Below are 14979 nucleotides of genomic sequence, written 5' to 3' on the forward strand. Positions count from 1 at the left end.
CATTACTCCCAGAATGAAGTTAGCATTGCCCTAAAATGAATGGTTAATGCATAACACCATGCAGCATTTTGATTATACATTGCAGAAGATATGACAAACAACTTCATTAGGAAGTGAGATGAATGTGCTTTCATTTTGAGTGAGTGTGTGTGTGTGTGTGTGTGTGTGTGTGTGTTTGTTTATTTCTTAGTTTCAACCCCTTTATATCCCTTTGTGGCTAAGTTTAGGCAAATATCAAACAACACGAATCAGAAGCTATAAAACAATGTGTCAGTCATGAACTGTAAATTAATTCCAAATATTTTGCTTAGGGAATATCTTGTTTATTCCCTGAATGAAAGTTGTGCTGTCAGCATTTTCTTTATGCTTAGCTGGTGCTCGAGCATCTCATTAAAGTCTCAACACCAAAGAAGATTCAGAGACTCCCTTCAAATGATTCCTCCTTCTGTTTTACTTTGTTTTATTGAGCTAATTCAGTTATCAACTCCATAAGGCTGAATGATCATTTTAATCCTTGTCAATGTGCACCTCCGTTTGGTTACAAATGGAAAGACTACAGTCAAGATAATGGGTTTAGTACACTATGGAGACCAACCCGGTTCTGAAAATGTTCCCATTGAAATTGTATCCATGAGAATTTAAGAAAACCTTAACTTCTTAAGGTGCAGGGTTTTTTTTTTTTTTGCATTCATTCCTTTTTTCACAGTGCAATTTTTAATCACTATGGTAACGGTATATACTGTTTGAAAGTGTTAACTCACGGTTCCATCTGTGTAACCTATTTTAAGATTTAGTGACAACAGTACCTTATTTTGTAATGTGGGTGGCAAAACAAGCGTGGGGAGACCTCACCTTCTCTGCACTTCGGAAATCTACATACTACAAGAAATACAGTCATAGCTAGTAGCTAAAAACTTGAAGCTCAAATTATGCTAATGCAGTATAAAACACATTTATTGGCTAAATGGCTTCAAGTCGTCATGGGTCCAAGGCATCAAATGAGCCTCAAACCATCATACTGCTGCCAGACATGCAATATATACTTCAAGGGTTGTTTATCCTGAATAATTGTCCTACTGAACCCAATGGAAAAATATTCAGGAGAAACGACCCTTGAAGTGATCCATCCGTATCTGTGGCATATCTGACAACAGTATGATGGTTTGAGGCTCATTTGATACCTTGGATCCTTTATGACTTAAAGCCATTTCGCAAACAATGTGTTCTATCCTGTATCAGCATAATTTAGAGCTGAATTTAGTCCCACCCCCCAATTCCCATAGAGATCCATTCAAATGCAAACAGTTTTAGTATCGCTTGTAGGAAAACTGATCATGTTGATAGGTCACGGACATCAGCAAGTCATGGCATGCTAAGGATATGCAACCAAGTATAAAAAAATGTAATCTATGATTATCTTAATTTGTCCAATTATTTTTGAGTCCCTAAAATTGGGAGGGGACTATGTATAAAAAAGGCTGTAATTCCTACACCGTTCACCCAATTTAGATGTAAATACCCTCAAATTAAAGCTCATATTCATTATTTACTCCAACTCCACTATCCTCTGGTTGACCGCTAAAATAACAATAACTTTGCCAATGTCCAAATATTTATGGACCTGACTGTAGCTTCGAAAAAAAACATGCAGGATGCTCATTTTTGGTGCTTTTGTCATCAAATTTTAAATTGATGATCCAGTGTTGTGGTCGTGGCTCCATTATGTTTCGAACTGCATTAGCCACAACCACAATAATCTGTATCCATTAAAAAATATTTTAAAAATATAAAAACATTTTCAGTGAGAATAAAAGCTTCCTTTTTCACAGTGTTTGGGGTTCTGTACCTTTGCTATTGGAAAACAAACCCCAATGGGTTACCTTTGAGAAGAGCCCAGGAATATGCCTGTAGTCAAAAGGGTTCAAGAATAGTAACCATTTTATTTTGAGTATGTCATTTTAAAGCTTGTGTCAAGAAAAGGGCTGATACTTAAGGGGTTAATGTATATGAGAAAATGAGAAAGCAGGAACATGTTTAATTGGACCAATTAAGTATTGATATTTTAAGTGGATGAATAACAACAACAGCTGTGGCTCTTCATTATCACTGGTCTGGTTTGGAGTCAGTGAAGCTTATTTTTTCAACACATTATTTAATACAAATCAAAACAATACAAGCAGTGTCACATTAAAGCCACACACTGTGCCTCATTTTAGGCTGCACAATTTCTGTAGTAAAAATTCAACACTGGCTGAACCTGGGCATTGTTACTTCACATACTGCAATAGCATTCAAGGTGAAGTTAGGGTCATTAAATTTGTGTTTGGTCATAGACCCAGTGATTTCTGCCATCAGTTATCAATAGCTGAGATTTATTTATGGCTTGACTTTGTTCGAGGGTAAAAGGCAGACTCTCTAAATAATTCCACACTCCCAATCCCTTTGTGAACTTTCAGTCACAGGCAGATAAGCTGGTGAAAGGAGTCTTTGCTTAGGGAACATGCCACACTGAATGCTAAGAGCCCCTTTGCAGTAAACGTCAAGAGGAATTAGCTTGTCTCATCTCCATTGAGAATCTGTGGTAGTCTAAGGTTATCTTTTCAGTGTGGCTATCTCATATGGGCAGCTGAAAGGAACTTCACTGATCACTCTCAAGGGGCACATGACTCAGCTTCAGGGACAGCACAAAAGAAGTACTGGTGTACTGTGGCACAAGATACTCGCTAAGCAGAGAGAGGTTGCAATGTGGAATTTACAATAAAATTGCCACAAGTACTTTGGAAGTAACCTCAGCTTTTATTATGCCCTTTGATGAATTGGACTGGACAGTACTTGTGTATGGTCAGCACATGGTGACTGAGACCAGGCTTAGCCTATGTAGGTGTATTCATCCAAAGCCAAATCCCAGTGCACTGGATCAGTTTTTGGGGTAGCCTGAGGGGCCTCTGCTCCTGAGGTCCTCACAGTTCCTCTATGGCACAAGACACCTGCTTCTGAAAGCAAATCTTACTGTGAAGTTGGTGCATTAAAAAACAATTTTGCTGGAGGGTAAATATTGATGTGAGCAGAAACCACAAATCTCTGCTGATTCAACATGAAACTATTAAGGAAAGTGCATTTTGACAGTCAAGATGTCAATTTATACATGCAGTATTTACAGAAGCTATTGTTTACTACAATACACACCATGTAAATGACAGCGATTACCACAGAGAGGTGGAATTATAGACCAGTGTTCACACCACTCCAAGATGTAAGTTATGTTTATTGTGTCCCTTTTTTGACAGAAAGCCTATTGGTCTTGGCTGGAACGATTATTTCATTATTTTGCTTGAGAACACTGCATTTTTGTATGCGCTACCCTTGATTTCTGACCATTCTGCTATCACTAAATACTTTAGACTTTTAGTCATTTACCACCTTCATTGCAAGACTTAAAGCTTGAAAACAACATCTGCCATTGCTATTATTAACCTGTCGGTTTTAGAATAATGGTTGCTTATAAAAATGCCCAGGCATTCCTCTGCATCGGGATATGGCTCTTGAGGTATCATCTCATATGCAGCATTTTTTTTACATCAATCTCTTATGACTTGAGAAAGCAGCAACAGATACCACAACTTTCAATTATTGACTACAGTTTTTTAAAGATATTAAAGAGATGTGCTGGGTTGCTGAAATAATGAACTTCTAAATCACAATGGGCACAGAAAACTTTTTACACTGAATTGTCTTTTGAATGTTTTACGATGCTATTTGATCCTGCAGCTGGTGTCTTCATTGTTTATTTATGATCTATCAACATCTCCACCACCTCCACAGTTTGTGAACACAGCAGAGGACCATTTTTCAGCATCATTTCTGTCAGGCTCTTACTGTCGCTAATTATAATGTTCTTCATTCTACTGACAGTGGTAAAAATGAGTCTCTTTGTTTGTTTGTGGGTCCCAGTGTAGGTGCTGGGAAGAATGAGTCCAGGGAATCTGTGGTTGCTGAGCAGAATGAATGCAGATGGGCAATACACTGCTCCCCTGGTGAGAAAGTATTGTGTTCTGTCTGCTCACTCTTGGCAATGCCACTGCTCATTAAAATAATCCAGTGATTCACTCATCAGTGCATGGTGATGAAGAATAACATCTTACTACACACATTTCAGATCTAATAAATAACTAATTGGACGTTGTTTTTCATTCCCATCAGTTCATTGTTCAGCCATTTGCTTTTCCAATGATTTCCCTTCAAGTAGGGGTGAGATGAGAGGGTCTGGATATAAAGACAGGAAAAGAGAGGAGAAAGCAATAGAGAGCTGTGTAAGTGAAGTGGAGGGAGACAATGAAGTAGAGGGTGCAATTTGGGGAGGCAGGAGTTGCTGCAGCAGAGAGGGCTAGGTAGGTGGGTTAGCTCGCTAGTTTGCTGGAGGTCCCGAATCCACCTAAAGGGAAGAGACACAGCTTCATTTGGCTGCACAAACCATCTTCTGTAAGAGACTGACAGAAAGAATCCATCATCTAGACATGTTAATCTGCAACAAGATAGGTTAAAACCTCCCGAGAGTTCAGACAACAGCAGCGCCACTTTGCGAAAATCAGCGTGGGAAAAGAATACAGGCATTAGTAACATTTCCCCATTGAATATTAATGACGGTGGATAAAAGAGCAAAATCGAATTATTGAGGATGGTCGTTGTTAAATACAAAATTTATACACCAAGTGAAATGTGTCCAGAGTGTTCTCCCCACTGGACTTATAATTAATTAATATATTCACAGTTCCTGTAAGATGGGGAAAACTCAACGCTTCTTCAATCTTTTGCTGAATAAGAAGCAGCACCGCCTGTATCTTAATAGGCAAATGCAAGTGATCCAGCTACAGTGAAGTGCAGAACAACAGACCATGAATGTCCTGAAGTCATACAGTGTCAGTGGCCTAAAAACAAATATCCCATTTGTTCTTTCCTACTGACTGTGTGAATGCATCAACTGCAACTGAATGTGGATAAATCTCTGTTTCTGCTATCACTGACTGAGTATCAAATACTCTTTTCTCATTTATTTCCTGTATTCATACATTTTGACTTGCTGTTGCAGACATTGGGGAAGATTATAAATGGAATGGGTAGATTCTACACTATCCCATGGTACTTTACATCAAGTAGAATACAGATTATGAATCTCAACCTTATGGAAAAAACACAACCTTTTGCATATATGGTACAGAAATGATGTCTTTTCTTTTTGAGGCATTGCAGTTTTTATTTCCGTTATGATTGTAGCATGGCATCCAATATTAAATTGAGAGTAGGCCAGTTCCCACTGCAATGTCCAGGTCTAATTGCCTGCGCAATGTTGTAGGTCTACAAGGGGTTGCCTTTGCTGTCCACATGCAGAGATACAATTAAATCTCCAAGCTGAAGACCCAGGTCCCCAGCTAAGGGAACTAATCAAACTCTTATCTGGGCTCTGGGAGGGATCCTACCTTATATAGCAATGGTTCATATGCTCACTTATGTTACTGATCTCTGCTATACTTGCTAAAGTATAAAGGTTATCATGAGAGCAGTGTCCTTTTTTACCAATAAAATTTAATTATATCTATTTGCATACCAAGCCTAAGCTCTGATTGTATATTCCTCAAAGATGTTTATTACAGGTCTTGAGAGAACACTCAAACAGCTAAACAGCGCTTTAGCTGCCAGTACATTTCATGAGTTGTGCTACACTCACTCAGCACCTCCTGTCCTCCCCAGTTTCTCTGCATCACTTCTCGGGGGCTGTTTGGTTACATATCAAGCTCTGGATTCAGCAATATGCTCCAGGTTTGAGAATCTAATCATGACCATGCCAATGTTGATTGTGGCAGGGAGAGCTGCAGGATGGCTCATAATTTGGCTGCAGCGTCTGCCTTACTGCACACTAGAACTCCTCTGGTTGATTGGATGTCGGCAGTTTTCCCAAAGTTTATGCAATGACTGTGCAGTCAGTGGACTGTAGAGTGAAAAAGCAGCAACTGGCTACATGAGCTTCAGGAATGTAGGCTGCTCTGCTCTCTTCCAGATTGGGTGTTGTAGCAATAGGATGGTCTTGCTATTGTGATTAAGGATTCCAAGTTTGGAGAAAATCCAAAAGGGAAATGTAAATTAAAAAGGTATTTTAAAATGTTTTAGGCAGACATTTCTCAGCATAACCAGATGAAAGTAAAAAGTACTAAGCTTTTCTGTGATGATGTTTTAAATGCTCCTTCACCATAGCTCCTTTGCCCCTCATTCTTGGGAGAGTGAAGCTGGTCAGCTAGGACAGCATCAGGCGAGTGAAATTGCCAAACTCAAAATTGTGCATGATATGAAACACAAATATATGCAAAATAGAGTTGTTTATAGCCTAAGAGCCTGAGTGATACTCAGTACATTCCTTTTTGCTAGGTAGTATATTTGTAACTAAAAGTAAAAAGAAACTCCGCTCTGCACCTTCTCTGTCATCGTTCGGGCCCCTCTAAAGCGCCTGACACAGCAGAACACCAGATGCTCTTTTATACCTCACACTCACAGGTTTCCACACATAGTACAAATCTCTACCTGGATAATGAATCTTCATCTTAAACTCTATCTCGATATGACAGACATGCTCCACTTACTGGCCAATACCTGACCCTCAATTCTCTATATTTCAGCAGCTGAATTAATGGTTCCTCACTGTTCCCCTCCCAAGTTGTAAAGTGCTGTTCAAAAAAATAGCTGTTATTTCTGATGACAAACTCTACTTCAGCGAATATTGCTTTTATGGCCCAATCTGTCAGGTTCATCCTCAGCAACAGAAAAATAATCTGTCAGTTTATCTCCACCTACTCCAGGCTTTGAGTATCTTGCATGGACCACTGTAACTCAAACAATATGTTTGATGTAGGGTACCATCAGAGATCATCTGTAATAAGTAAAATAATTATAAAATTATAAAATTCTTCTTCTTCTTCTTGTTATTATTCTTGTTATTATTATAATAATTATTATAATTATTATAATAATAATAATAATTATTATTATTATTAGCAATCTGATTAAGGAAAGAATATGGTCGTAGACAGTCTATGGTCACACCGCACTGCTATCGCCGCTAGAGGGCACAAGATTCTGCCAAAATGCATGCTGGGAAGCACGCGTGTTTCCGGGCGCCAGCGTGTGAAATAAATATCGGAGTTAGAGAAAGGCTGAACCTTATCTGCGTTTGTTAAAATAACCAGTCGTCGATATGGTGAAATTATCTGCCGAGCTAATTGAACAAGCGGCTCAATATACAAACCCGGTCCGAGATAGAGAACTGGACCTGCGAGGTAAGTTAGTGCATTAATTATGCTGAGAATAAAATCGGGCCTGCTTCAATAGTTCTCCGCGTAACTAGCTGTAGCTATATAGCTGTCTAGCTGGAACGCCAACAAAGCAAGGTAAATTGATTTCAATGAAGTTAGCTCACATTATACAAGTAAGTAATATTAGTGTTACGATGTACTTGGTCTTTAGCTGAGTGTCGTTGGAAAGCGCAAACGAGTTGTATCTTGCTAGCAGGTTAGCGCGCTTGTGTGAATGTAGGCAGCTACGTTAGCTAGCTAGTCAACTAACGTTAGCTAGAATGTTAGCTGACCGTGTCTGTCGTTTTGTGTACGATAACGTTATAGGTTATAAAATACCTGTTCTTGAAAATCTTGGCGCAACTCTGGACCAGTTTGATACCATCGACTTTTCTGACAATGAAATCCGAAAACTGGATGGCTTCCCCTTGCTGAAGAGACTGAAAACGCTTATGATGAATAATAATAGAATATGGTAAGTAGCTTTGAAGCTGGATGACCCGTTGGCTAACGTCATTTACTTTTGTAACACCGATAGCTACCTGCCGTGGTAAATTAGACTTTTTAAGGTAACATTGCAGGTAACAAATGTTGTATGTCTTTCCCTAAAAGTCGGATAGGTGAAGGCCTTGAGCACACACTTCCAAGCTTGAAGGAGTTGGTGCTCACGAACAACAACATCCAGGAGCTGGTACGTCCCGGAGTCGAGTCAACATTTTCTGAGTGAACATTGGCACAATCACCATTTTTGTCGGTGCAGGTTTGATTCCCAGAACCAAAGGTGCTGCCTTTGTTCCCTTCAACCAAGTACTTAATCGGCTGTTTTAAGTGGATGCTATGTAGAAATGGTTTATGTTCCTTTCGATAAGTGTCTATTAAATGGCAGTAATGTAACTGTGCATGATGAGTGATTATTTATGCAGGACCTATTCACTACAAATGAACTTTCTTTTGTCCTTTTAGGGAGACTTGGATCCTCTTGCTTCAATAAAGACCTTAACCCTACTCAGGTACTTAAATTATTTTCCCATCTAGATTTAAATCCTGGTAGTGGATGTAGAGGTTTCTTTAGAAGTCAGATTTAAGATTTATCCGAGCTTAAGTGTTTTTGCTTTTCTGCTACAACATACTAAGAATTAGAATTGTTTCCCAAAATGTGGTCCATCTGTCTTTTCCCCAGCCTTTTAAGGAACCCAGTGACTAACAAGAGACATTACAGACTTTATGTGATCAACAAAATTCCTCAGATACGGGTGCTAGATTTCCAGAAGGTCAAATTGAAGGTAAACACAGACCCCTGTTAATATAATTCTGGGAGGGAAATGCAGTTTACAAAATGTGTGGGTAGTGTCATCTAGATGGGCGGGGGGGGACAGCTCATAAAGTATGTTGATTTAAAATGCACATTAATTTGTAAAACTAGCATTGTCAGGTGAGGTAGATTTTAATGCACACTATGCTTATTTGATATTTTTGTTCTACATATAATTTTAATCAAATCATGCTCTTCAAGCACAACAGCACCTGTGCGGATCTCAACTGAAAGTCTTGCTCGTGTGGAAACGTTTGGCTTTAACTGTGTGATGTATCGCCATAGGAGCGTCAGGAGGCGGAGAAAATGTTCAAAGGCAAACGCGGTGCACAGCTTGCAAAGGATATTGCCAAGCGAACAAAAACGTAAGATGAAAGCACTTGATTGAGCACGCGCCTTCAGAAACACTGCGGTCTGGCCTATGAGGGTTGAAATCAGCTGACTGTTCAGAACAGTGGAGTGTGACCCTTTGGACAGAGGCTGTACAATGAATTGGATTTTAATTCTAAGCACCCTTGGTCAAACTAAATTCTATTTTTTTTTTTAAATGTATATATATATATATCTTACCAGTGTTTCTAAGGACAGCTGTTTCAAGGAATGCCTTGCTGTATCAGTTTATTGACAAAGATGAGATACTACACTGATGGGTTAAACTGTTTGTCAAACGGCTGGAGAAGCGGATTTGTCAGCGATCAAGTGCGTGACGACATGATTACATTTCAGGTTCACCCCTGGTGCAGGCCTCCAAACTGAGAAGAAGGCTGGACCGTCCCCAGCAGATGTGGAAGCCATTAAGGTGCCTCATTTTTTCCAAGTGTCCATCACAAGCTGGCAATTTGCATTTTCTTATTTTATTCTTGGTTTAATTGAGTCACATCCTGTTTCTTTTCAAGTAGTCATTTGTAAAATCAGAGTATTTGTCATTTTGATCTGAGATTCTTCTACAGGAAATCCAGTACTGTCACCCTCACATGGTTTATATTGTGTGTATTTATTAAAGGTCAAGGCATTGTTAATTTCTCCATTTAGGATTCCCAATAGTAATTGTATGTATGTGCTGTCGCTGTGTCATCTCATTTGGGAGGGCTCACGCTAGCATTCGCAGTTAAGTGGCTGTTAGAACTCTTTATTTCTGCCTATATAGTATATGAAGTAAGCTGTGCTGCACTCCAGAGCACATCACGACTTCAACAGACGTCGTTGCTGTTGCAGGTGGACCGTAGGGTCGCGTAGGATCTCGCTCCCACGTAACTGTTTCCATGCATGTTGATCATTATTTGCACAACCATGATTTTTGTCATCAGAACGCCATAGCCAATGCAACATCGCTGGCTGAAGTCGAGAGGCTGAAAGGCCTACTGCAGGCTGGTCAAATTCCAGGGAGGGATGTGAAACCAGGTATGTGCAAGAGATGGTTTGGTAAAGATTATGCAGTACGTTCAGAAAGTATTAGCTTCCTTTTCCCAAATCACTTTCATTTCTCGTTTACAAAACTTCATCTTGAAGCAAATTATTTTGCAGTTGAACGCAGGTGGGTTCAAAATCAACATTGGTCGACCATCACTTATTTGGTATGATCTCAAGAAAATGGAATGCACCAGTGCCAATTGTTTAATACAAAGTGGGTGCGTACTTCTCAATGAAGTAATTTTCAGTTTTTAATGACTGGAAATGATTCCAATTTAAAAGCACTCTGCCATTGGTAATTGGTGTAACCTGTGCTGCCACTGGATTCACTGGGACTGAACAGCTTGTGTTTGTGCTTAGGCCCTTCAGGTGTGGAGGAAGAGGAGGAGGAGGAGGAGGAGGAGGAAGAGGGAAATGAAAATGAAAATGGGGAAGGGGAAGCTGTGCAGATGGAAACTGTTGTCTCCATGGAAGAGGAAGCTGGTGGTGGTGAAGGAGAAGATGGAGGAGAGGATGAAGAAGAGGGGGCAGGAGAACCTGAGGAAGAGGAGGAGGAGGAAGAAGAAAACGATGACAACGATGGCGACGACGATGATGATGACGACGATGATGATGAGGAAGAAATGGACGAAGGCGTTCCAGTTAATGGATCTGCATAGTGTCATGTACAAAGTTTTTTGACCCCTGATTGGGTAATTTAAGTTTTAGTTTTTGTAACCAGTAAGTCTGGTTGTATGTGGCATGTTTATGTTGAATTGTAAAATACATTTACGTACATTAAACATTTTTGTATATAAAGAGGTTTTTTGATCCTTTTAAAAAAAAAAAAAAAATTTCTATGGCAAATGTATTGTTTGTGACCATCTGGCTGAAACTATATTATGCAATAGCCATATCCAATTATCTTGCGATTCTAATCTTCAGAGGAACTTGGTAGATGGTTTATTGGCAGTGTTTGGTGTAATACTGTCCAAATCTGATATTTCAGAATGTAACGCAAGTTCAGTGGTTCAAACACTTAAAATTATTTTTTATTTTTTTGTGTGCATGACACAGGACTATCCACTGAAGACTTAAAAACAAAACGATATCCGTTCACTGTGTTCATGTTCTTCAATGCGTATTAACATTTACAAAACATTTTGGAGTTTATTTCCTGGGCACTTGATTTCCTACTTGGCCATGCTTGCACATACCTATGGCCACATTTACATCTGGCAAAGAAGAAAGACGTCGATGTCCGGCTGTAACGTCTGTGGTCAGATTGCCATCCGTTCACCAGCAGGGTGTTTCCACCAGGTGTTAAAATGTGTCTCGCATCCATTGTCATTGTCTGCGTTTCCCTTACGCATTGTAAAGTAAGCTGCAGTACCTTAGCAGTTGGGTGTAGGTAGCGGATTTACATGCTTTACGTGTGGCACATGCTAGGTTCGGCTTGTGCCAAAAACCACTTCTGACGAATGTTCTTTGATACACGTTTTCACAGGCTGGTTTTTGTTTTTGTTCCTTTTGCGGAGTAATCAAGACATTTTTGGACTAACATTGTCGGTTGTTGGAACATGATTCTTTACTTAAAACATGTATTCCAATGTTTTGCTTGTTCTGAAATATGGTGAATATACAGATTGCTTAACTTGCTGATTATTATAATTGTATACCATGTATGCAGTCATGACGGTACTGAAGAAGTTTTGAGATGGGAAATTGTATGCTCCCTTTCAATTTAGTTTATTGGTTTATTGTTTATGCCTTATTATAGTATATCATTTTATATATATATAGGATTTTGTGCCAACTTCTGGACTTAATTGTGTAATTGACTCAATCATATTTTATCTGACATGCATGAGTACCAGCTACAGCTCCAGACTGCAAGTGCATCCCAATGATTTTACAATGCTGAAGTAAAGGCTTGAACCAGGGTAATTTATAGAGTTGTCAGCAAATTAAAAACAAGACAATTGGTTGGAACAAAAACGAGTACGCAATTGTGCACCCCTGGGTTAGTCTACACATTTATGCCAGTAAATGTACCCCCCCCCCCCCCCCCCAGTACAATCTAGACTTCCACAATACAAATGTTAAATATGCAAATATACGCTTATAAAAATGTTACCTCCATTTTCAATATTTAATGTAGTTTAGTCTGCGAATGATCACATTAACATTGCCGTGGTTCGTTTCTAGTGGGATTACGAAAAGGCAGTAGGCTATACTGAGTTGTATGGGGCGGACGTGTATTTTCATTATTTAAGTAGCGTATTGATTTTTCAGCTAATCCACGAGATGGCGACAGTGTGTTAAAAACGTATATGGTTTGCACATCGTTCGGACTCAATCAACGTCGGGAAGTTGGCTAGCGTTGCCAGCCCAACGCCAACAGAAGACTTAACTTTTCTATTTGATGAAGTGTGGTTTTATCAGCGCTTCAAAAGAATCAACCATCTGGCGACGAGCTTTGGCGTATACTGCTAGCGTCGAGACATGGTAGCACACATAATGCAAAATGTGTCCAAGAGAAAGGATTAAGTGAATTTAGTTTAGTTAGAAAGGCTATTTTACATTTAAAACATAAAAAGTAATAAAATATGGATACAATTAGCCACTAAAATACCCATCAAAACAAAGAAACCACAGGTGGCTATTATTCCGTTATTCGTCGTTTCAATCTTTAAAAAGTATATAAATATACCATTGTGTTTTACGTAGGGATATTTCTAACTACCGTTATCTGCGGTATAAAGTGAAACGTTTCTAGCCTGAGGAAAAAAAAGTACTGTCCACAAATACGTAATCAAATCCAACCACCAATCAGAGTTAGGCTACGGTGACTCAATTAGGTCAAACTATACAGTTTAAGCCGCGTTGGTGTGAGGCTTTTGGGCATTCACACAACGACGCGGTGGAAGAGAATGGAGGACCTTCTCTTAGCGCAAAGACGAAATTTCGGAATTAGATAAAGATTGATTTTTTTCATTTTGTTGAAACGACCGTGTTCCTGAATGATTAGAGGGGTAACATGAAGAGGATGGTTTAGCTAGGCGGAGGGTTTATGCATACGGCTGTGTTGCTACGTATGCAGCAGACCCTTGGTGGGACCAACGGCAGCGGGAGAAAGAAGCTTTTCTATCATGAAAGAGAGTGAGCAGAGCCTTCTGGAGGGTGTCAGAATTTAGCAAAAAAAAAAGAAAAAAAAAAAGGTCTGCCGAAAGACGCAAGATTACGAGGTGGAAAGGAACAGAGTTGGTTAAGTTTAAGGGGAATGGCAGGTAGAAGCCGAAGAGCATGGTTAAGTGTTCTGTTAGGACTGGTTGTCGGATTCACTCTGGCTTCCAGACTTATTTTGCCCAGGGCCACGGAGTTGAATAAAGCTGGTCAGAAACGCAGGGCGAGCACCGGCGGCTGCGGGTTGCAAGGGGCTTTGAGAAAAGACGGCGGTGCGCTAGTGTGGCAACAGCAAGAAAACCGATTAGCGTCAACTGTGAAGCCGGTCCCCAGGTCCAGCAGTTTTCTTTTCGTTGGCGTGATGACTGCTCAGAAATATCTGAACAACCGTGCTGTGGCTGCTTACAGGTACGTCCTGAGGCGATGTTCTCGCTGTTCTAGCCTATGGCTACATTAGTTTTGCTTTTCACGTTTAACTTGAAACGCTTTGATTGTGAATTTTTCGTAGCTATAATGTTAGCTGTGCATTTGAGTGGACTATAACTCAGGGGTTGGATAGCTAGCTAGCAATCTAGCTTACGTGGGCGATACTTGTCCCTTCAGATCGCTAGATGGCTTTTGAATTGCATTAACGTTAGCTTGCTGCAACTAGCTCTGCTGCTATGTAGTCTGGAATATGTAACAAAGAAGTCGAATCCTTATTCACGTTTGCTTTGACTATGATGAATTAACTAGTTTGACAGTAACGTTGGGCCTAACATCTCGGGGTAAATTATTTATTCTGAAATGCCGACACACTTTAAAATCTTTTTTTTTTACAGCTGGCCACACACTACATGCGTAGCTATCGTTTAGCAAATTGCTTTAAAACTCTTGCTTTGAGGCAACCATGCAAGTTCTCTAGCTAAAGATAAGATCTAGCAAGATGTACCTAGCTAGCTGCTGTGTTATTCATTCTGAAATGTAACGATAAAATATTTCCATTGGCTAATTATCGTCTTGAAGGGCATGGGTCAGCCTCACACTTTGCTCATAATATAGATATCAAACCAATTTAAATCGCGGCTGTCAAACCCCGCTATCTTGCTAGCACGGCGTTGGCACTGTGAGCCTGTTCAGTTTCTATGATTTTATATTCATTTTCCAGAAAAAGATAATAATAATAATACATGTGAACAAAAGGAAAATTACCCTATGATGTAGTAAGTAGTAGTCTAATGCATTTTGGGAATTCTTTGTATGGTAAACCCAAAAAAACTCAAAGTTCTTTAATGTTTAATAGAAACCTCAGTATTTGGATCTGCATTTAGTCCAATGCTTGCAATTTTACGGTCTCCGTGGCCCTGAAAATTAATGTCCATTGGTTTCATATTTCATCTACATCACAGTTAATCACACGGGCAGTCTGTCAGCTTTTTATCAGCTGTAAAGCATCACAAGACATGTTGTTTTCATTCGGGGTCTTTGGCATTCAAGTCATGGTCCCCGTGAATATAAGGAATGTAAACAAAGGGGACTCTGATTCTCACTTGTCCTTCAATGGATGGAATACCGTTTTAATGTTGCATTCACTAGAGTATTCTTTAAAAAAAAGAAAAAGCCTGTCTTTCAGCCTGAACTGAACTACCATTCCAAGGGCAACCTGGAGTGTGACCTTTACCACCAAAATAGAACTTGTTCTAGTATGTTTTTGTGAAGAGAAATATTTGCCATTTTACTATTTCTGCCAATAATGCGTCTTCCCATTATTCCATG

The 14979-nt window shown here is 39.6% G+C and overlaps 2 protein-coding genes across 2 annotated transcripts in view; both read left to right on the plus strand.

Moving 5' to 3' along the window:
- The first annotated feature begins 7116 nt into the window (after window positions 1-7116).
- On the plus strand, window positions 7117-10857 carry snrpa1 (small nuclear ribonucleoprotein polypeptide A'). Its single transcript, XM_061245783.1, has 9 exons — window positions 7117-7322; window positions 7665-7812; window positions 7950-8028; window positions 8301-8347; window positions 8518-8620; window positions 8935-9014; window positions 9376-9448; window positions 9957-10050; window positions 10420-10857. Exons 1-9 carry the CDS (start codon window positions 7241-7243, stop codon window positions 10716-10718), a joined length of 1005 nt encoding a protein of 334 aa, XP_061101767.1. The 5' UTR covers window positions 7117-7240; the 3' UTR covers window positions 10719-10857.
- A 2083-nt stretch (window positions 10858-12940) lies between these two features.
- The window catches only part of chsy1 (chondroitin sulfate synthase 1), a 43991-nt gene continuing 41952 nt past the window's right edge, over window positions 12941-14979 (plus strand). Inside the window, exon 1 of the mRNA XM_061245463.1 lies at window positions 12941-13632. Within this exon, the coding sequence (XP_061101447.1) occupies window positions 13322-13632 (311 nt within the window). The 5' untranslated portion in view covers window positions 12941-13321. The remainder of the gene's footprint in view (window positions 13633-14979) is intronic.

The sequence above is a fragment of the Conger conger genome, chromosome 6 (assembly GCF_963514075.1).
Source record: "Conger conger chromosome 6, fConCon1.1, whole genome shotgun sequence".
Taxonomy (NCBI): Eukaryota; Metazoa; Chordata; class Actinopteri; order Anguilliformes; family Congridae; genus Conger; species Conger conger.

What these genes read in the sequence shown, in the direction of transcription:
- snrpa1 (XM_061245783.1), top strand. Translation starts at nt 7,241, where the DNA reads ATGGTGAAATTATCTGCCGAGCTAATTGAACAAGCGGCTCAATATACA. An exon ending in ATTGCCAAGCGAACAAAAAC is followed by an intron (nt 9,015 to 9,375) that starts GTAAGATGAAAG and finishes ATTACATTTCAG; the next exon opens with GTTCACCCCTGGTGCAGGCC. An exon ending in AGGGAGGGATGTGAAACCAG is followed by an intron (nt 10,051 to 10,419) that starts GTATGTGCAAGA and finishes GTTTGTGCTTAG; the next exon opens with GCCCTTCAGGTGTGGAGGAA.